Source organism: Amia ocellicauda, chromosome 2 (genome assembly GCF_036373705.1).
Source record: "Amia ocellicauda isolate fAmiCal2 chromosome 2, fAmiCal2.hap1, whole genome shotgun sequence".
NCBI classification, from domain to species: domain Eukaryota; kingdom Metazoa; phylum Chordata; class Actinopteri; order Amiiformes; family Amiidae; genus Amia; species Amia ocellicauda.
The window spans coordinates 49,004,642-49,028,670 of record NC_089851.1 but is presented as its reverse complement, the minus strand read 5'-3'; the positions used below and the strand labels follow the sequence as shown (position 1 = coordinate 49,028,670).

The window sequence follows — 24,029 nt, the reverse complement described above, 5'->3', positions numbered from 1 at the left end:
GAGCCTCCTCCAATAGGAGACTGGGGGCTGGCACCGGAATCCAACCTCGCAAACTCAAGAACCAATCGCCTATGATCTAAGAGGCATAAAAGGTAGCGCACAGCAGTTTTTCTCGCTCTCTCACCTGAACCGGTAACTCGCTGCCACAGCTCAGCACAGCACAGCACAGCACAGCTTGTAGCTCTGTTGCCAGAACTGGAACTAGGAACTAACCAAGTCTTTGCCGGCAACAGAAGAGTTTAACTGGGAGAAGGAGAAGGAGCCGTACGAAGAATTCTTTAAAGAACTTTATTAAGTAATGAACTTTAGAACTTGCGCCTGCCCGCCTGTGCCCACCTGATCAGTGGAGTTAATACAGCTGGACAATTGACTAAGTCGACTGTAATACAGAAGTGTTCAGTCATTTAAATTGCTATTGAGTCTTAAGAAACTTGACCCTCGGAAACTAACAGGGCCCTGTTTTCCTCAAATACTTTGTCTTCAAGTAACTATGGTGGAAAACCCTGCTTGCAAAGAAGATATCCTGTGCACAACCTTGGAGCCTTCAAACCAGTGGAAAATCTGTTTGGAAAAGACTCTACTTTCGCGAAACCCCAACTTCCAGGAGCATCGACTAGGGAAGTTATTGGACAAAGCCGAACCGGACTGCCAAATACAAAATAAAGGTAGTATTACCAAATTGTAATACTTAAGTTAAGGCTTAATATCCTGACTTTTAAAGGAGCATTTGAAGTAGATTTAAATACACATTTTAAAGAACTGTATGTAAATGAATCCTATTCAATGTTGCTGTTGTTGTTGTTTTTAAGTGTTACAAATGTGTGCTTTCAGTTATGTTGTGTGTGGAGGTTCCGTGCCATAAATACCAACATGACTGTCTGGCTTTAAAAATGATCACATCAGAGTTGCAATGTTTCACTATTCATTTTAAAAACAATTTATAAATGGAGCATAAGGCTCCTGTCAATTTGTTATGCACTTTTCATTACAAGTTTTTAATCACAAACAATAAGGTCACTGACAAAAGACTGTCAAAGTTTTCTCTTGGAAATCACGACTTAAGCTATACTAAAAACAAATAGCACTATAATAAATCATAAATGACAGATTCAGTACATTTTCATATACAAATTACATAAATAAAACTCCAATAGATCTATTAATACATCATAAATAACAGATACAGTAAGATTTCAATTCAAAACATCAATGTGTGAGATTTGTCAATTGAAAAGACAGAAACCGGTCAGCCTGAGCCTGGGTGCGCATATTTATTGAGCTTGCAGCGGTGGTGAGAGAGATGGTGGGGACATGCGCATAGCATAGTTTGTTCGAAATGTGTGATATGCGCACGACTTCAGAGCGATCTATGCAAAAACACACTTCCTAGCATAACAATACTAAATACTGAAACACAACAAAAATAGCCTACAATTATAAAAAAAAAAGAGACAAAATAGATCAAATTAGAACAAAAATAGAACAAATGCCCTAATGTATTTCCTGGTGTTATAGGCCATGATGAATCTAACTTAGAATGATACTTTATGCTTGCAGCACTTGCTCATTGAGCAGCCACAGCAGGGATTCAAACCCGGATCTCCTGCGACAAAGTGCAGAGACTTTATTGCAGCACCAGACAGAGGGGCTTCAGAATCACTACATTTACATTAAAAAAAAAAAGGTTAATTTTGAAAAAATCTCCACAAAATATGGCTTGTGTGGCTATCAATCCATTAATACTTCATCTCAAAATGTATTTATTTTTTTTTAATACAGTTTAGGAAAAAAAATCAGAAATCAAGGTTAAGTGGTCTATTAATTTTTTCCAAAGTTGTAAATTTGCATAGTGCAACTACTACTAAAAAAGTAGTCAGATTATAATTATATTGCCAAAGGAAGCCTGCTAAAATTAATCAAAGGCCTAAATCAGTTAGTTGCCAAGACAGATTGCTGTGCTCATATATAATTAAGTGTATCTATGTTTCTACATTTAAAAGTGTTTACACAACACTGCATTGGGCATGCAGAGGGTGCACATAGATCTTTTGTTTTTACATAACATACATTATGTTTTTAATACATCACTGTAACACCACAATTTGCAATCATAAAAAATTCAGCACTCATAATCAATTTAGGTAATTGGTGAGCTCACATGGGCTGCATTGCTTTTAACAAACATTTTCTTGTGTTTTTCAAAAACATTGAACCAAAAAGGTTTTATGTTTTAGCCAGTACATAATTTACAATTATAAAAATATGTAAAATCCCTAAATAAACAATTAAAAAAAGAATAAAGTCTGTCTAGGGGCAGGATTAAATCAAAAATGTTTGCAAAGTGCGAGCGCGAAAAGTCGCAGAAGAGTCGCAGGAGGGGATCTCGCAGCTCAGCTCCTCGTTGAATTAAATCTAAAATGTGAAGACCTGCGAACTGGGAGGAGCCTGTTTTTCTGGCGTGGCTTCTGGGGTGGGCGGGCAGCGCGAGAGAAACCACAAGCCAATCACAGTGTCTGAAATTGGAGAGACAGCGGGGGCGCGAGAGCAGGACGGGCTGCGAGATGAGAGACGCGTCAATAAAGCAGAGAAATCAAAACTGTGACCTGCCCGCTAATAGCGAACTACACAACTTTACTCAGTTGCGGCTTCATTTTCAGTAAGATGCCACTTTCTTCTAATCATAAATGTAACCGCTATGATGTACAGGTTTGTAGTTTGCTATTAGCGGGTGGGTAAAATTTTGATTGTATCCGGCCCCACGATGGCGCATTGAAGGTACAGAAATCTTCCGCTCCGCACTGTAAATCGAAAGCATGAATCTACCCACCGAAACACAATTACAAACCTGTACTGTGCAGCGGTTACAAATATGAGTAGAAGAAAAATAATACAATAACAAAAACAAAAGCCGCCTTTGATGACAGCTGTGTATTTTAATTTTTTATGTCTTCGCAGACAACCATATCCAGGCGTTATCTATTAGACGGTGGATCAATGCTGATATCTTCGGTTATATGTGAATACCAGAACAATGCAAGTCTCTTATTCAGGGACGCTTTAAATCAGCGTTTACTTGTCTTGTGCACTTCGCACTTTGCATTGCTCTGTTTTGTAAGACGCCCTGGACAAGTGTGCCTGACAATAAAGAAATAATATAATAATAATAATAATAATGTGTGTAGCGTGGTGCATTCAATAAAAACTGACCCACTGGCTAATACAAAACTACAAAATGAACATCATAGTGGTTACATTAATTATTAGAATAAACGATCAACTGAAGAATGAAGCTGCAACTGAGTCCAGTTCTGTAGTTTTGTATCAGCGGGTGGGTCAAAGACTTGATTCAATCTGGCCGCTAGTTTGCCTGCATAATGTCGGTTGATGTGTGATTGTTTACTGGATGTGTCCCATTGTGATATGTGAAGCAATTATATATTTGGTGCGTGTTCAATCCAATTGCGTCATGCGTGTGTGATCTGTGATTAATAATGAATGATTGACTGATGCTACATTATTACAGGTTTCCTTATGCTGTTGCGTAAATGTTATATCTATAGACTTATTATATATGAAATTTGCCATATGTCCCATTCGAAAACCTAGGAAACATTACATTGAATAGTTTTGCGGTTCTTGTGGCAATTAAATCCACCAATTAGCAGCAATTGCTGTTAACATTGCAACCTTCTTTCTATATTGTGTGTGTGTCCATGTAACAGTGAAGAACAGTACAGTAGTGTATCGTTATCATTTCCATGTTATATAGGCTACTGTATCTAGGATATAGGCATAACGTTGGCCATCTGCTACTAGATAATTGATAACGTCACACACTTGTATGTGTACTGGCTTGCAAGTTAGACAACCATATATGCCTGTAACAATATTCTATAAATCTCATCCAGACTTCTCCAGATGCTTTACCTTTTTGTGTACATATTCATCATAGCAATTATACAGCTGTTGACAGCAGTGTAATTCAATGTAGTGTTTCTGTCTTAAAAGTCGCCTTCATTCCCAAATATACATATAGCCCATGGGCGTCGCTAGACCCTATTTAGTGGGGCTTCACCCCCCTTACTTTTAGCTACGAAGCAACGGAGAACACCGTCCAAACTCCGCCCCCATTACGCCGTCTTTAGAAACACCGTTTTCCAGCCCCTATAACTGTCACTGAGAAGTGCCCCGAGCAGCCTATAGAGAGAGATGCGTGAACTGTAGAAATCTGTACTGTCCCAACATCGGGTACAAAATGCATACATCAAAATCCACATTTAATCCGTGGTGAGCGCGTTGTATCGAAATGCATCAAGCATGGAAACACCCCCTTTACATAGGGTATAGGCTGAATATATATATCATTGTAGTGAGTACGAGTGAGGTGTAATATACACTGGATAGTAGGCACTTTTCCCACGAAAGAAGCAGCGAAAATGTAACCACTCCCACTGTATTGTTGGGCGGGATTAACTACAACTTTAACCAGCCGCTAATAGCAAACTATACAACTGTACATCATGGGATTTACTTTAAAAATTAGAAGAGAGTAGCATTTAACGAAACATAAAAGCGCAACTGAGTACAGTGGTGTAGTTTTGTAGTAGCGGCTGTGTGAAACTTGCGTTTTATTCTCTCGCATTGTGCTAGAAAGGAGCTGCGAGAAGGTCGTTTTGCGGCGCAAATCGGTTTAGATTTAATACCACGATAGTTTAGCAGGGCGATTTCCATTCGCAGTCATGCCGCTAATGTTTCTGCGAGCGTCTTGCAGCGCAAACATTTTTGATTTAATCCTGCCCTAGATCTACTGAAAAGCAGGCTGTCAGGGAAAATGGTCTCAAAGACATTCCAGGACGTACTCTTGCCTACGGAATATCACAAGATGCGAATCTTCAATTTAAACAAATTGTAGATTTAACAGATCAATTATTCTCCATGAGTACACATTTTTGTAATAACAATCTCTTAAAAGTATCTTATGACTCCCAAGTTGTCCCCAAAATTCGGGATTGGTAATTGAGGAGTTAACTTCCCTAACAAGGAAAATCAAACCTCTTTCCAGCCTCAAAATATATAAAACTCTTTATTCAAAAGGCGGATGCACATTAAATGCGTTTAATAATGAAAATTACCCCGGACTTCTCTTGTAATATTTGCAAACGTTCCAAGTGTTCCATCATTGCTGTGTTTTGTAAATGCACAGCTAGGTGTGCAATCTATATACTATAGATATAGTGTTATATATATATACTATTTTGTATATGTTGTGTAGTTTATCACAGAAACAACAGTTGATCATAAAATATAAACAAATATGTAATTAAATAAAATCTTCTCACCAAATGCCTGGATGCAATTTTCTGCACCACAAACTCTGCTAAGGAGGTTATCGAATCATCTGTGCTGTATTTGCCAAGTCGGTGGTTCACATACTGCTCAAAACTTATTGTCTCCTTTCGGATACGCAAGGTGATGCCTATGTAGTTGCCAGCATGTTCAATGGCACTTTTGATAATGTCATCTCTTTGTTCAGAGGCAAACAGGTGCTGTAAAAAAATAAGAATATTAATTAAGGTAACTATTAAACTTAACACATTTAGTAGCAATGATAATTCAATTATTTTCCTAATATAATTAATTTGATATTATGTAAACAAAACAGTACTATTAAACATTTTTTATGAAAGTTGCAATCCAAAAAAACATAAAATACACAAGCAATTACACTCAATCAAGAATACAAGGTAATTAATTGCATCTATCATACATATTATTACTACTGCTGTTTTTTTTTTTTAGTTGTCTGTGAAAGCACAGCATGAAATCATTTACATTTGCTTTATGAACTTCCAAACTAAGAAATTGAGGAAATCCCAAAATAAATCTATGCAAACAATGTATTGTCATTATTAGGGAATTTAGGAGTAGGATAAATAAAACTACCATAGGCCAAAGACAAATGTGAAATGTCAAATTGTAATTTGGTTATTATATACAAAAGTATATAATAAAAAATAAGTTGAAATGATTAAGATGATTGTTCAATAAGTTGCTTTAAAAGCAGCCTAGATTGGCCTCTTGGTGCTAGAGGACTGAAATACAGGTTACAAAGTCGAGTTAAACCAAGCAGTGTACCAATATGCTACATTTATTCCAGTAATTTATCTTCTCTTATTCTCAATCAGTGCATTTCCTTTTCACTAGCAGCTGATCTCTTATATTCTTCCGATGACTTTCAAACAAGCTGGTTTATACCATAGTACCACACATAGGGCTATTTTCAACATAGAACTCTAAAAGCACATACCAGTCTGCTAAAACCACCATAGAGAATGCAAAACCCTCCCTGGTAGTCAGTGACTTCAGCAAAGCCTTCAATGTTTCTGTAGTCATAGGAGCAAAGAATTCTATTGTTGGAGGGGTCGATCTGATCTATTCCTCCTGGTGTGACCTCTAGGACCACAGACTTCCGAGAATCACTCCAGTGATGCTTGTAACAGTTGTATCGCTGCAAAATCAGAACACAGAGATGGTACAAATCATCATTGTAATAGTATTAATACAGTTAGGTCATTATGATTTGACAAGATTAAAGTTAAGCCTAATGCCTATTCTGTGTTCTATCATTAACTAGTATCTGGGAAATAAATGTTGATTAGAGGGAATTTATATTTGTACGGTTTAACAAAACTTAGGGCTTCATAGATCAGATTGTCTCATTTTATGCATAGTGGAATAATATCATTAACTTATCTGCTATAATACTTTCCTCTCCAAAAATACATGTACATTCTATAGTACATGTTTCAGGAAATTACAGATCTAGTTCACTTACCCTTCCAGTTATTTTGCCCTCTGAAAAATCAGTCCTGAATCTCTGCATTTAAAAATATAAATTAATTAGCATATTAGAATATTAGAGTATCATAATGAATCCACACATTACAGTTACCAAAGCCAGAGTATTAATCTGGACAAGCAACAAGCTTTTATACATAAATTAAGGTCTTTATTCATTAATAAACATTTTCACAGTGAACACCATCTAAAAACACTGTTCAATTATGTAATGGGAATGGAAACTCATGCATTAGCTATCCCTACTGCTTGTTTTACAACATTACTACAGTATATTAAGCAAGTAAGTAGAGAAAAAAGTCAACCTGAGTCAGAGTGATTAGTATATACAATTTTATATTTAAAGCAAAACTAAAAGCAGCCTCAAGCAAAACTGCACTAATAAGCATTGAACAGCAACTGAAGAGTCTGGCAATTTTTAGTTTAGTAAGCCTAGAACATTCTCCGACACTTAACAATGAAAATTATTTAATGTAAAGGCACATGTATTTATCCCATATGTGTAATACATAGGAAAAATAAATGTATATTTACAGTGCCCCCTCATTATACTGGAACATTTCATAGAACACAACTGGTTAAAACGGTCCCTTTTCCTACCATTGCCTCATCACTAAAACTTACCAAATGAACTGAAGTACATGCACCACTTAAATACATTATAATAAAAAAAATTGTTTGGATAAGTCTGGCATTCTGTTCTGCATTTATGAGTATAAAGAGTATAAGTAGTATAAGAGTCTTAACTTTGGCCATAAACTGTTACTCAATAACAGGGTTACAGATATCATTTGATTATCTTAATCTTTAATTAAAAAAAAAGTCTGAACCCAGGTCATAGGATGTTGGTTATGATGAAAAATCATTACTGATAGTGGTATCTTACAATTTTCTTATATTGAGAGAACAGAAGACATGATCTGCATGAAAGACAAATCCTCCAGTTTACAAAACTGAATGAAACTGGATATAAAGTACTACTAGATTCTCAAATCTGAGAAATAATTTAAAATGTAAAATATTTCAATCTACATGCATAGAAAGAAAAAACTCATAAAACACTATGACTTTACCAGTGCCTCTGTAAGCAGTTCTGTCCTGTGCTCTGTGGAGAACTTCAAGGTTTCTGATTTCTTTCCACTTCCTTTCCGAAAGGTGAGGTTAAACTCTGTTCCTTGTCCTTTCCCAACTGGACCAATCCCACAGATATCCCCGTAAGGCCACTATAATGGAAAAACATAATTCGATTTTAAATAATTTAGTGGAAATACTTTATTCCCTATTATTTTGTTTCAAATGTTATTGTTGAAACATCTACTTTTCCAGCAAGAAGCAGATCTGAAAGTTGTGTGGAAAGGAGAAATACTTGTGTTTGTGGTTCAAAGACAATTTAGACACTAAAAAATATTCTGGAATAAAAAGGCACTAAAATATGTTCCAGATATTTTGGTACACTGTGAAAATATGTGTGTAAATTGTGTAATTGTGTAAATTGTGTAAATTAAAGCAAAATATTATAATTAATTTTGTTGTCTTAACCAGGGATGCTTCATAAATATTGGATGTTCATAACATGAAAGAAAATATACATTAACAGACTCACCTGATTAGTAACTTCTAAAGTTGTTGGATTATAGGTAGTTATTCCATGGGTACCAACTGAAAAAACTCTTTTGTACCTGCAAAACAAACAAATAAGAGTTAACAAGATAATAAATAACTGCAGTAAAATATGAACTCCTTTAAAGGATTCATAAACCTATCAATATGCAGTAATTTGAAATGACTGCGCTTACTGTGGTGATAAGTAAATACGATCTGATAGTTTTCTCAGTTTCTAGAAGGCAATTGTGAACTATTTATAAAGGTAAACATGCTCAAGAAATTATCTAAACTTGCTCTTCCTAAACCAAAACTGTTATTCATATTATATTGATAGTTTTATATGAACTCTCAAACACCTAGTAAATTGATGGCATTTTCTCGAAAACCAAACAGATTATAATGAATATATACTACCCAAAGGAAAATACAGGCATTTTTATCTTTTTATACAGATTTAATTGGTAACTCATACACCGTTAGGATAATTTTGTCCCAATGAAACAAATGAATCTGATTGTTGACAAAAAAACAATCCCATCACTCACCGCCATTCCCCGTTTCTACCCCATAACTCCCAATTTTCCATTCTCTGTAATTAATTCTACACCCTCTCTCCTCTTAAATGTATTGATTAAATTTCACTAATGCCTCGGTTACATTACATTACATTATTTGTCATTTAGCAGACGCTCTTATCCAGGGCGACTTACATTTGTACCCATTTATACAGCTGGGCATTTTACTGGAGCAATCTAAGTGAAGTACCTTGCTCAAGGGTACAACAGCACTGCCCCACCTAGGATTTGATATGAGTCCAGAGCCCTAACCACTACTCCACAGTGCTGCCTCGGTTCCACTGGCTGTGCCATGCCATGCCGTGTCGGACACATCCCAGAGCTTTTTCTGTAAAACTAGGCTGTTGTGAAGTCCATCCCCTCTTATGGGAGGAGCAGAGCAATTGTGAGCTTGGTTTGTGTTTCGTTTTACCCATTCTGTCTCTCTCTTGGTTTCTGTCTCTCTCCTGCCATTACTGAAGCTCTATTGTTATTATAGTCCAACTTCATCACAACTGTATGGATGTTGAGCACATTACAGAGCATAATCCATGTTCTCTTCCAGACCCTTTCACATAACAGAAATGCAAATATATGTAATTTCCTGCTGTCCTGCTTGTTAACCTCTACCCAGAGAGCAATCTTTGCTTCCATTTCCTCTCTGCACTGTATTCATTTCAATTAGTCAGCTTAGGATAAAAAGCCATTTCACCATGCTAAAACATAACCTGCAAATCTGGGGATGGTTGTTAGTAGTTATGGATTAACTTTGATTTGTTTAATTTGTACCCGTGATCACAACCTCATTACATTTTGAAATTGCAAATTAAGTTTTTTTGACTGTTATTTTACCTTTTGAACCCTGTAATTCTGCACTGTGAGTAGTGCAGTTCTGTCACTTATGTTTTAATCTGAGAAATGTTGAGGTCCTGTTAGATATTAAGTATTGAAAATCATTCAGAATTCAAGTCAAGACGGTTTGCACTAGGGATATAATGCATTCATATCAAAGCAAAATTGACTGGACAGAAACGGTTTAGTGAGAAGTGTAATCAATGTCAATCATAGGGGAAAAATAAAATAAAAAAAATCATGCCTAACTCATACCATAATTTGAATAGAATTAAAATGCTCCTGAAAATATAAATTGTCATGTTATCTCTCACAAAATGTAGGCTTTTGTAAAAGTTTTGAAAAAAGTTAAAGCAGATGGGGTAGGCATCTGTTCAAAAAGGCTGAAATGGAAAAACAAAAAAGATTAAGCAAAAGAAAAGTATGTAGAGAGTGAAAAAGAACAGTCCACCATGGTTGGTGACATCACACACTCACACTCCTCACTTACTTTCTATCACACAGCACTATCAGCAGCCTGATTGGAGAGTTGTGTCATTTCGATGCTTTAATATGCTGCCCGGCAACAATACATTCCTGGGGAGAACCCTGGTATGTATGCAGAGCTTGACAATGGGTTCATAAACCCATTCAAGGCATCAGTGAGGCAGACCTCTCTCTTAGCACTTACTTTGAAAAAAACAGGCCTAGTTATGAGTCAAGTGAAAGCTGAAGTGCAGATTTCAACCAGTTCCACATATCAGTCTTCAAGTCACTGCATTACTATAGCCTTTTTCCTTTTCATTCAGTTTCAATATTATAGGCTAAATATGTATTTATTTCATTGTTTTTTAACATAGTTATGGTGTTTTTGTTTTCGTCTGGAAGCTTCCAATTCCACAGTGACTCTCAGCACAGCACACACTACTGAGCACGGTTGTGAAACAAAACAAACCCACTTACAAACATAGGGATTATAAACCAATACAAATGTGTTTTACTAAAACTCTCATAACCAATAGAAAGTGTTTGGCTGCATTTGAGTATCCATGATTTTGGTTAGTAATTATTCTTGTCATGACTGGAGATTACCGTATACTATGGCATAGAAGTGCATTTTTAATGAAAAGTTAATTCACAAAAACAATTAAAATAAAGAAAAACAGTACATGTTTGCTGAAGATGTTGAATGGCTACATAAATTAAACCCAATAAATAACTTACAGTAGTCATATAATTAATAATTTTCCATAGCTATAAAAATGTATTGAACAATTATAAATTATAAATCATAATATATTTTGTGAAACAAATCTATATGTGAAAGATCTGATTAGCATTATTGATCAGGGGAGAACTAGCATTTAAGCATTATACAATTAATAAATGAACTGGTTTAACACTAATGTCACCATTAATAACCACAAACACAAATTAAATAAGACTGTAAGACATTAGTATTATTGCCAAGTGGCAGGACTATTTAACAGTGGTGTAATGTCGGATTTAAAGATGATCTTTTTCTTTAAATGCAACCTTAAAATGTTGTCCAGTCTCAAATGGTATAATAACATTAGAATAAAGAAAATTGTGGATGGATAAGAATTAATCTTACGAAAGCAAGAAAATTCATACCTTGTTGCGTGGTTGTAAAACGAAAGTATGTGTTATACTCAGACTAGTAGATTCCTTCAAAATGTTAAGATTTTATTTTCTCAAATAAAATATCTGCATTGCACTGGCCCTTGTGAACGTAATCATTAATGATAAACTGCACACTTAACAGACATGATACTTTAGTTCTTGTGTTTCTCTTTTGGTATTATAATGTGAAGCCACTTCTGTAGCCTGGCAATACAATGTACATCTTCAGAATTGCTGGAGTGTTAGTTGCCATTGTTCATCTATTGTGGATAGATATTTCCCCAAATACAACTGACCCATGATGTCTTTCGAGAGTTACCCCCTATTCACACTGGGTTCGTTTTAAACTAACTCGGTTCAGTTTGTTTGCTTTGAAACAATGTATCAGTGTGCTTTGCTGTTCACACTGTGTTCTTTTGGAAACTAACTCTGGTTAATTTTCGTGGTTCACTTTAGTTTTCTCTCAGGACTCCGTTCACCTGTGTTCACATTGCAATAATCAAGTGAGCTCGGTTAGTTTTGTATTAAACAACTGATATTTACATTTTACATGATTAGTGCATATAAGAAATGGCAGCATAAAGTGTACAATAACACATTTATATTAATGTCATACAGTAAATACAGTAGTTGACTCCATCAAACACATTTTACCAACCAAATAATAGGGCGGGGTGCATTCACGTTGTGCAGAATGTGCACGGATCTGACCCATTTTTCCAATAAAGATTTGTAGCTGTGCTTTAAAAAAAAAAAAAAAAAAAAAAAAAAAACCATTAATCTCTGCCTCCATAAAGACACACAACAACTGCAGTGCGGACTCCTATGAACAACCTAGTAGTGGCTTCCCAAGCATGACAATATCCTGGAATGTTTTCAATTATGTCTTGGGAATGCTCCACTGTGAAGCTAGTGCTCCAATATCACATAAATCCAGACACCTCCCCACTCAGCCCAGTCACTGTCATTAATCCATAGTTCACAATTTTCATGATAAAGATGTATGAATAGGCCAGTTAACCCTGCATTTCTAACCTATTGTCTTTAATAAATCAGTGTGCTCTGTATGAGCAAACAGCTGGAACACAACATGCTCTGGATGGTAAATCTGAGTAACTCATTATTGCAGTTTCTGTTTCTGCTGTGAAGGTAAACTGAAAAGCTTTTACATCCCCCACCTGCTACTACAAGAGGTTTTGATATAACGCCAGCCTCAACCCACAGACCAGGAAAGAGGCGCTTATGGTTTCAGTTTCCTCACTGGTTCATCATTTTCAGGAATCTACACTCAAATTTCTGATATTGTGCAACTGATACTAACCACCAATGGGCGAATGTGAAAGTTGCTGCTGCCGTTACTACAGGTCTTAAAGAGAAACCAAAATAACCTCGCCCCCTTCCACCACTATTCATGTGCTTACAGAAATTATCCATATTTTACTGGTAGATGAGAAAATACAGGATGCTGATGAAGTTAGCTGAACTATTCAAGCAACTGAGCATTGTGGAGCAGTAAAATTATATACAAATACTAATAGGACCATGGGGCACATGGTGTACTGTTCCCCATTGATGTGTGTTCCTCATGTTGGTTTTTAAGTGTGCATGAAACTGATCAAGATTCAATAAATCAATGACAAGATAGTGTATTCCACATGATCCCAAATTAAATTTCTCTGCCTTATCCAATTTTCACAATACAGTGATTTAAATAGGCAAACTAACATTACAAGCACAATGTAAATTTCACTAAGCCTCGGTTCGACTGGCTTAAGCATCCGTGCCATGCCATGCTGCGCGTGTCTCAGAGCTTTATTTGTAAAACCGGGCCATTCTGAAGTCCATCCCCTCTTATGGGGGGAGCAGAGCGATTATGGGTTTGGTTTGTGCTTCGTTTTAAAAACAAAAACAGAGAACACTACGAGCGATACAGCCTGACGTGGAAAGGACTTGTGTGTATTTTATTCTTTCTGCTTTATATCATTGGAGACAGTGTAATAAATACATATTTCTGTTAAGAGATATTAGGAAGAGCTAAACATGTATAGACAACATTATATTCAGACAAGCATTACATTACCGTAAGAAAACGTTTCCATGTGAAACAATAATACATATTTGCTATTTAGTATTATCATCATTTGTGCTAGTATATATGTATTTTAAATGGCACAACGTGACTCTCTTAACTTATTACTCTTTCTGCAGATTTGTAACTGCAAACAATACTTTTTGCCATATTATTTATAATTTACTTAGCAGACGTCCTTAACCACGGTAAGTTACAGTTTAAACAAAATACACACGTTTCACAATTAATCATCCAGCTACAATATAGCAGGATATAATTTAACTAAAGTGTGCACGTTTCAGTCATGGCATTTATGGACTTATGGACACATTTATTAAACCAGTCCTTAATGTTTTAGAGGGAAATCCAGATCTGCTGTATTTATTTATTCATTAATTTAACTTGTAGATGGGCACACGTTAACTGAATTGTGTTCGCCTTCATACTGATTGTCTCTGCGGATTGTCCCTGCACACCATTCACAAAACGACAGCTTGAAACACCTTCCAGTTGTTCATAAAATATTAATAAAATTAGCTGCTACCAATCTGATTATTATGCTTCAGTTTATTTATAACTAGTCAGGGCACTGTACCGGGGTCCTGTGAATACACTCGGATATTAACTGTAAGCAGTCATTTTTTCTGTATGTGGATTTCACTCCATGCTGCTAATAAAACAAATTTCTTCATGATCCCACACAGCACACAGCTGATCTCTTCCCTGTCCGTCTACAAGTCAAGCACACATCTTCCACATTTTCCACCAGTGGAAACGGGGCATAAGCCATTCCAATCTTCAGCCAGCCCTGCATTACCTACACTAGAGAAATTGGAGATTCTCCCTAGCTTGTCATGACCTGCACTTTGTCCAGCAAAAGTAATATCTGTTCTCATGTATATGCTTTCTTATTATCAATGCTATTTTTCCCTTCTTTGATATTTTGTTTCCAATGTAACATTGCTTAGAAACACTTCAGTTCTCATAAGTGCATAACCTTAAATGTAAAATTACAATCATATATTTTTAATATATTCCTTTAACACTTCACTGGTATGTTGTTTTCTTTTTTTAATGGCTAACTAGTCTACGTTGTACTTTTTAGATGCAGTTCCACATTTGTTGTACTCATTACAAATTGCATTAATTTCAAACCATTCAGGTAAATATCTACAATTTAAGAAAAAGGGGGTAAGCTGCACACCTAATTTACCTAAAAAAAAATAATAATAATTAAAAATAAATACAGAAGAATGTTGAACTTTTTAAATAATTAAATTTATCATATTTCTAAACCGGATAAATTTCAGTGACATTCACCTAGGGTTGCAGAGTAATAAACTTTCCAGTAAATTTCCGGAAACATAAGACATTATGTTAGCTTATAAAATAACATTTGGGGGGTAATACACATAAGGCAATTCTGGGTCTTGTGGCAGGTTTTGGTTAAAATATCCCCATTAAATGGGAATCCAGTAGAGCTGCACCCCTCTGCTACACAGTGCATCATGTGCAGCTGATTATCAGACTCCTGCACTAATGCAGAGCTATTGAGCCACACTACTGCACTGTCTGAGCCAAGGACTACATGCACTCAAGGAAGTTGTGATTACATTACTGGGGTGAATATATTTCTTATGACATATTTCAGTAAACTAGCAATTAGTAGTTGCTTAACTCATTAATAACGGACACGTTCACAGTATTTAGAAATTGGTACTTTAGGGTAACCTATAACAAAGTGGATTGGGGCTCTCCAGGACCAGGATTGGAGACCACTGGCTTAGAATAACACAAGCATTCAAACTTCAAGCTTTAAACTACAGTCCATTAACATGGAAATGCACACCTTCAGCCATACTAGCTTTCCACCTAAAAAGGCAAGCTAAAATCTGGACCCTGCTGATATAGCTTGGCAGCCATTAAAGTTGACACATTGCCTTCAATGTTGAATGTTAAATCATCAGCTTTATATAAACACACTTTAGGCTAGTATCATTTTAAAGATTTATGTTGAAAAGGTATTTTTTGGAGGGGTTCAACTCAACTAAATAGCTGATTTTGTATTTCTATTAGAAGGGTTTGCAAAGGGTTGGGTCTCCTTATGATAAGGTAAAATATTTGTTTCTGTCTGCACAGCACATTGTAAATACAGCCTATGCCAATAACCCCTACATTTCAAATGTATTCCTGATAATCCCCATATAATCCCGTTAATTCACACAGAAAGTTTCCATCCATGAATATTTTGCAACCTTACATTTTTTAAACATAAGTTTATATTGAAGCCACTCTTATTCAATTATTCAGTTTGCCCTGTGACAGGGAGGATCTTTATTAAATACATACAAATTACATAGGTATACAGTTTGGCAAGGTCCAGACTGATAAAGTATTGGATGATAATATTCAACCCATAAACATGCATAAATAAACAACAAAAACCATAAACATGCTTAAACACACCAAGAAGGTTTCAGTCTTATCTAAGGAAAGCTGCTGTTAATACACTTCAATGCAACAGCCCACAGGAAACACAATCCAGGAAACCTCATCACATTCATCCTTTAGCTGACAGTGGTTTTTCCATTTTTCTGACCTTGTTATTCTGTCGCAGTTCATCTAAATTAAGCCTAAGATTAATTATTCATAATAGGGATGGGAATTTGACATGTTTACACTATTCAAATAATATTAAATTTTTTGGGTTAGTAGTCCATAATTCTAAAAAAATATGTGGTTCCGCAAGAACCCTCAGGGGGGTATGGGGTGCTACCGTCTCTTTGTGAGAGCAGGGGGCGGGGGGATGACTGCTAACACTTAAAAATATGGTATGTTACAAAAAAAGGTAATTTCCATGTATCTGCTGCCATGCACACTCAGTGCCTATTGATTAAGTCATCTTCCAGAAAACTCTACAGTAGCATTACTGTATTACATATAGTTACCAGTAATTAGGGTTTACCAATATAACTAAAATGTTCACTTCTTCATGTGATCGATCACAAAAATAGGCCATGGCTATCTTTAAGGTTTTAAGAGTTAAGGGAGTATAAACATGGGAAAGCAAAAAAATTGGACATTTAAACAATGTTTAGAGAATTGTCAGAATTGTATGGTCACCCTAGTACCAGCGGTACCGTGAGAGAGTGGGGAGGTGGTGCTCGAGGTAGACTAACTTGTTATTTCAAATGTCACCACCCTTAGAATAATGTCACACTGATAGTTTATTTTTATATTTATACAAAGGTTTTTCATCTTTAAAAATAAATCTAAACTTTTGATTTATCTCCAAGAATTCAACTACTCACAAGCAATCGAATACTAACATCCCTTGGAATATTGGAATACTCATATCCATCTCTAATTCATAAAACAGTCTAAATAAAACAGTTGAGCTACACCTTTCTGTTGCTTATTTACAAGTATTAGGTACTGACACCTATTTTAATTGTTGTTAGTTTGTACATCCATGATCAGAATTATGGAAACATTATTAAAGTCCTACTAAGAAAGGTATACCCTGTAAAAATAATGAAACCAAAACCATAACAATTCAGAGGAGATTTATTCAAAGCTGGGAAGGTGAAGAGTCCAGCAGCTAAAAAACCTGTAGTATGGTCAATAACATATTTGAACATGTCAGGTGAATCCATGTCAGAGAAAATGCAGAATAAAGAGATTTAACTAAATATTAACAGATTTATAGAAAGCTTCCAATCCCTTGTGTCTATCTTATTTCCCTTAAATTAAGAATAAATCCTGCTATGAATCTTCAATAAAAAAAACGTGTATCTTCCCATATCTTTGACAATTTCCATAGCTGAATAATATTGATATTGATATGATATTGCCCACAAACAAAACACTTTGAAACTAATATTCACGGTACAGCTATATTTTTTCTGTTATTATGTTTTGTTGCGGCTGTCATAATTTTAAACTCCACATTCTGTACATGCGTTTCTGTATATTTCACTAGGATTACAGTTGTAGCCTACTTGTGTGTGTAGTTGTCTCTGATGTAATCCAGATTGTATGGCATGCAAATTTGAAGCTTTTCAGTTGAGATCATTTTGTATGCTTATAACTGCGTCACTGTGCTTCTGAATATGAAAAAGAAAACATTTTAAAACATAAGGTAGTTGGTATCTTACTTTTAAATATACTATTAAACTATTTTAATTACTTTTAAAATGTGGATATTATCAGAGTAAAGTATGAAAATCAATTAAAGTATAAAACATTCCTCACTAGCTGCTTAATATTATTAACATTATACATGAATCTATTCAACAAGACATAAAACAGTTTCTGCATCACAAAAGAGGGACTATTTCATCCAATACAACGTACATCGCTATACCCTTTGAAAATAATGCCTCTGCAGAGACATGTATTTCCCCATAGCAGCTGGGAATTAATTCAGACAAGGAACCCTGGAAAGGGAAATTAGCCTTCAATGCATTAGTCAGCAGACAGCAGCTTCTGCAAATGCAAGCTCTTTTATGAATCTCACAGGAAGCTTTCAGACTATTAAGTGCAAACCCAATTTTGGTTTCAGTTTTCCAACAGAAAGTATGCAAAGACAAACAAAAAAAATGCATACAAATGCGAACATGCATACATCACTTCGGTTCCAAAATAACTTTAAATAACTCAGACATGAACAGTATTGTTTTTCTTCTGTTCCAGCTGTTCAGACTTTTTATATCTTTTATAATGCTTGACCACACTTGGAGAAAAACAAAGCTGTTATTTCACAGTTTCGATTAAAGAAAAAGTAGACATTTCACAATTAAAGAGTAAATGTTTTTACTTTTAATCCTTGGGGCTAGCAGAGTAGTGGCTGGAGAAGGGGTAACCTATACTTAGACCTGTACAATTAGAACAGAATACAAATCACTATGACTTTGTTGGGATTTATGATTGTTCACATCACAATACAGAACCAAAAATAACAATATCCCCATATTCTCATGCAAAATGATCATCTGCATGTGATCATCATAACACTACAATCAATCAGAAATAATAGTTTATTCTGACCATATACCTCTGTGTCTGGCAACATCTAGTTTAACTGTTGATTAGATCTGTAAGTTTTAATTTAGAATTTCAATGTGTTTTTTTTTCAGATTTTTCACATTATTAAGAGTACACTACTAAATTGTCATGCTTCTTCTGGGGATATGTTTCTATTGCAGTTGCAGGGTATAAAGCACATATTTCTATATATTTTTTTTTAAATCTAATTTTCTCACCCCACAAAAATACATATAAATGATGTTAAATGTCATTAAAATATACAAATAGTCATATAAAACATATAGGCTTAATGATCAAACATGTTTTTGTAGTCTATTCTAGTGCCTAAGTGTCTAAGTGAATGTGTGAATGGATTTTGACACACAGAAATACTTTAATCTAATCAATTGGTACAATTGTTATTTTTCAGATTTGTGAAGACTGGGTATGCACTTGCACAGCAGTCAACATTCCCCTTTCCAAAAGTGACCACCTCTCAATGAGGCAGTAACTGTAGGAGAAAGGCATCAATAGAGGTTCCATACCTGGATACCACTAGCTACAGTAAAAGCACTTGGGAGATGTCTACCTGAAGGAGATATTGAAGGAAGATGTGTAGTAAACATCCTCATCGCACCACTTGAAAAGGATACTTTGGGGAGAATACTTGTGTACCTCGCAGAGACAGTTTTTTGGAGCAGTTCAACCGTTCAATTGTTGCCATGGCTGTGGTGAAATGTCTACAAGACTACAATATATCCAATGATGACATCATTGTCTTTGACACAGACAATGCTGCGTACATGAAGAAAGCCTACAAAGCTGCACTTCAATCACTGTTCCCCAAATCCCTGCACATAACATACATGGTTCACATCATGAATTTGATAGGGAGTGCATTCCACAAACCTTTTGATCAGCTGAACGCATTCATGCTATGTTTTTCGCAGACATTTTATCATATGGGGGTATGCAAAAAGAAGATAGCTTACTTATCTCACCACAAAACTGGCAGGACGGAAGAGAGCAACTATGGCTCCCAATCCATATGCAACGCGCTGGAACTCATGGTTCTCATCAGGGCAGTACCACTCAGAGTAATTTGGCCAAGGAGTTCATAGAGATGAAAATATAGGTTTGATTTCAATCTACATGCATTCTACAATGCATGTCATGTATAAAGTCATTGTCACGTATGTAAGCCATTGTGGTATTTCACAGTAAGCAACTAAACATACATTTCTTATGTTTCTCTTTTTTATTCCTTTCATTCACTTGTGTGTGGCCGAAGTGCACCACAGTCTGTAGAGAAATTTCAGTTATATGCTACAGGACTAAGACCTAGTTCTATCATTGCAGATTCAATTGAACATCATGGCAGATAAGTGCAAAGTCATCTTGCAGCTTCTTGACATCTTCCCAAGCAGACAACCAGGATCTTTCACTACTTGGAGGACTTGCAGATAAGCATTGCAGCCAACAAAGAACTACAGTATGAAGCTTGTTCACACTACTTTGACAGAGTTGATGACTTGCCCTTTGCTGTGAAAACTAAAATAAAGCAATGCAGAGGACAAATTTACAAAAGTTCCAAAGTTTACAAAGTCCATCTGACTTACAAATGTCAGATGGACAGCCTGCCATGGAGTTCCTCCAAGAAGTTGGGGTGTTTGATCCATGTCACATTGCATTTATGGATAACAGATTGTCCAGCTACAAGGTTAGTCCAGGCTTCAATAATGTACCAAGAAATGGACTGGATTGCCTACTTGACCAGCCATAGGTGATCAACCTCTAACAACAACTTAAGAGCCTTGGTCTTTATGTACCACAACCAACGTCTGCGCAGCGGAGCACTTAATATGGAGGAGGATGAAATGTATAGTGACATTGAGATGTAGGCCTAGTGGTTTTCAACCCTGGTCCTGGAGCACCCCCTACATTGTAGATTTTTGTTGCAACCAAGCTTAATTACTTAATTGAAGCCTTAATTTAAGTAATTTCCAAAATCAGAGCCACTTCATAAATGTTAAACAGTAGGGGTTTTATGTTAAGTATAAATTTGTGTAACTTTTTTCAGTTACACAATTTAAAATATCAAATGTAAGCAAATCCATTGAATAAACTGAGCAAATATGACTTTATTGCTTTACATGAAACATTAATCGAATATATAATCGCAACATTTAATCGCAGAATTTCAGAAAAGCCACTGCAAAAATCAAGTATTTTGGGCCGCAGATATCACCAAAAAACATTGCGAAATCCCAGTGGGACCGACTGTACCCTTAGTAGAAAGCTCTTCAAATTCTTACAGAAAAATAAAATACTATTATGAATTAGACTAATATTGAAGCACAGTGGTCTCATTTTACTCTGCTTATGCAGAGTAAAGACTAATTAAAGCATATTAAAAAAAATTAGAATGTGCTTTTTATCAACATCAATTGGAAAAACGAACATGACAAATGTAAAATTGTTAAAAATAAGGAATTACCTCATCACTGTACAAATCAAAGTTAGTTATTTGACGAATATTGAGAGAGCTTTCACATTTTTGGTGTAGAGCAGCACTTTTTCTTGCAGGGGTTAGTCAGTGCCAAGTCAGAAATGTAAGAGTCAAAATAACTGAAAATAAATTAATAAATCACCAGATATTCCAGATGTAATATCATAATAAAGTAATACATTGTTCTTAAATCAAAATCTACTGTACAGACCAACTTATAAAACAGAAGTGGTAATACGGTTAGTACAGTATTGTACTGTTTAATTCAATACTACAAAATAAGCTACACTTTTCAATTAACAAGGAGCAACATGAATCTCTACTCAATTTGACAGATTACAAGTGCAAAAAACAATCTTACAAAATACAAAAATCAATATAAAATGTAATTTCCTACCACATTGTTTACCATTATTATAGAAAACATCAACAGAAAGAAACATAGATTTTGTATATTGTTATATAATGAAAGTGTGAGTGCATCCACTCATTAGCTTCTAAAGTTTAACTTCCTTCCCTTGCTCTAGAGGCTTTTTCTATATTAAGGACAAATATTAGAAAAGGAACATACAATATTGTCCATTACATTATTAACTAGTCACTATGAATGCTGATCCTAGTATTGGATCCAAGCATGTATCCAAGACCTGGTTAATACTAGGAACTTAACAGTAGTATTTAATGGAGTTAATGCCAAAGGACACCATCATAAACCACAACACAACTTTTCTACTGTGAATTCAAGTTATCAGTTGCACTTTCCCCATATCCCTCCTCCGTTCCTTCAATAACATGTGGTTTGGTGGTGTAGGGCTTCTCTTGCAGGCATTTCCTTTTCCTCTAAAGCTAACACCTAACTGTCAATACAACCAAGCTTGCAATAAAATCACAGGACATTCTAAATGCAGAGGTGCCAACATTAAAAACTGAAAACCATAGCACAGGCTTTCCTTCCCCCCATATAGACATTTACACTTGACTGTCTATGTAGATCTGTACAGAGCAGTCAAGTAAGATTTCAGTCCACCATCTTGTGTGATATTGACCCTACTCAGAATACTCTTTGATATTCTTGTGCCCAATGGATTTCCGCACCCCCCCCGCCAATACAAACTGTAGCAATGTTGGCAATAGATACGTCATTAGATAGGTATATCTAATAAGGATAATAGATAATTAAGAGGAATGTTAAAGGTAGGGTATGCAATCTTTTCCAGAAACATTTCTTGTTATACTGGTTGAAAGTCTCTTCACATCCTGACAGCAATCAATAATTTAAGTGGTCTAAATGTAAAAAAATATATATATATACACACACACAGTGAGGAAAAAAAGTATTTGATCCCCTGCTGATTTTGTACATTTGCCCACTGACAAAGAAATGATCAGTCTATAATTTTAATGGTAGGTGTATTTTAACAGTGAGAGACAGAATAACAACAAAAAAATCCAGAAAAACACATTTCAAAAAAGTTATACATTGATTTGCATGTTAATGAGGGAAATAAGTATTTGATCCCCTATCAATCAGCAAGATTTCTGGCTCCCACGTGTTTTTTATACAGGTAACGAGATGAGATTAGGAGCACTCTCTTAAAGGGAGTGCTCCTAATCTCAGCTCGTTACCTGTATAAAAGACACCTGTCCACAGAAGCAATCAATCAATCAGATTCCAAACTCTCCACCATGGCCAAGACCAAAGAGCTGTCCAAGGATGTCAGGGACAAGATTGTAGACCTACACAAGGCTGGAATGGGCTACAAGACCATCGCCAAGCAGTTTGGTGAGAAGGTGACAACAGTTGGTGCGATCATTCGCAAATGGAAGAATCACAAAATAACTGTCAGTCTCCCTCAGTCTGGGGCTTCATGCAAGATCTCACCTTGTGGAGTTTCAATGATCACGAGAACGGTGAGGAATCAGCCCAGAACTACACGGGAGGATCTTGTTAATGATCTCAAGGCAGCTGGGACCATAGTCACCATGAAAACAATTGGTAACACACTATGCCGTGAAGGACTGAAATCCTGCAGCGACCGCAAGGTCCCCCTGCTCAAGAAAGCACATGTACAGGCCCGTCTGAAGTTTGCCAATGAACATCTGAATGATTCAGAGGAGAACTGGGTGAAAGTGTTGTGGTCAGATGAGACCAAAATCGAGCTCTTTGGCATCAACTCAACTCGCCGTGTTTGGAGGAGGAGGAATGACCCCAAGAACACCATCCCCACCGTCAAACATGGAGGTGGAAACATTATGCTTTGGGGGTGTTTTTCTGCTAAGGAGACAGGACAACTGCACCGCATCAAAGGGACGATGGATGGGGCCATTTACCATCAAATCTTGGGTGAGAACCTCCTTCCCTCAGCCAGGGCATTGAAAATGAGTCGTGGATGGGTATTCCAGCATGACAATGACCCAAAACACACAGCTAAGGCAACAAAGGAGTGGCTCAAGAAGAAGCACATTAAGGTCCTGGAGTGGCCTAGCCAGTCTCCAGACCTTAATCCCATAGAAAATCTGTGGAGGGAGCTGAAGGTTTGAGTTGCCAAACGTCAGCCTCGAAACCTTAATGACTTGGAGAGGATCTGCAAAGAGGAGTGGGACAAAATCCCTCCTGAGATGTGTGCAAACCTGGTGGCCAACTACAAGAAACGTCTGACCTCTGTGATTGCAAACAAGGGTTTTGCCACCAAGTACTAAGTCGAAGGTGTCAAATACTTATTTACATGCAAATCAATGTATAACTTTTTTGAAATGCGTTTTTCTGGATTTTTTTGTGGTTATTCTGTCTCTCACTGTTAAAATACACCTACCATTAAAATTATAGACTGATCATTTCTTTGTCAGTGGGCAAACGTACAAAATCAGCAGGGGATCAAATACTTTTTTCCCCTCACTGTACGTTCGTTATTATTGTAATGTCTAACCT

At 36.1% G+C, this 24,029-nt stretch overlaps 1 protein-coding gene across 3 annotated transcripts in view; it reads right to left on the bottom strand.

Moving 5' to 3' along the window:
• Window positions 1-24,029, bottom strand: part of dnajc13 (DnaJ heat shock protein family (Hsp40) member C13) — a 150,435-nt gene that overhangs the window by 92,142 nt on the left and 34,264 nt on the right. For all 3 annotated transcript variants that reach the window (XM_066687458.1, XM_066687467.1, XM_066687476.1), the window contains exons 3-7: window positions 8,462-8,537; window positions 7,932-8,081; window positions 6,836-6,877; window positions 6,308-6,508; window positions 5,340-5,546 (exon numbers count right to left, since the gene is read on the bottom strand). In XM_066687458.1, coding sequence (XP_066543555.1) covers window positions 5,340-5,546; window positions 6,308-6,508; window positions 6,836-6,877; window positions 7,932-8,081; window positions 8,462-8,537 — 676 coding nt within the window. The remainder of the gene's footprint in view (window positions 1-5,339; window positions 5,547-6,307; window positions 6,509-6,835; window positions 6,878-7,931; window positions 8,082-8,461; window positions 8,538-24,029) is intronic.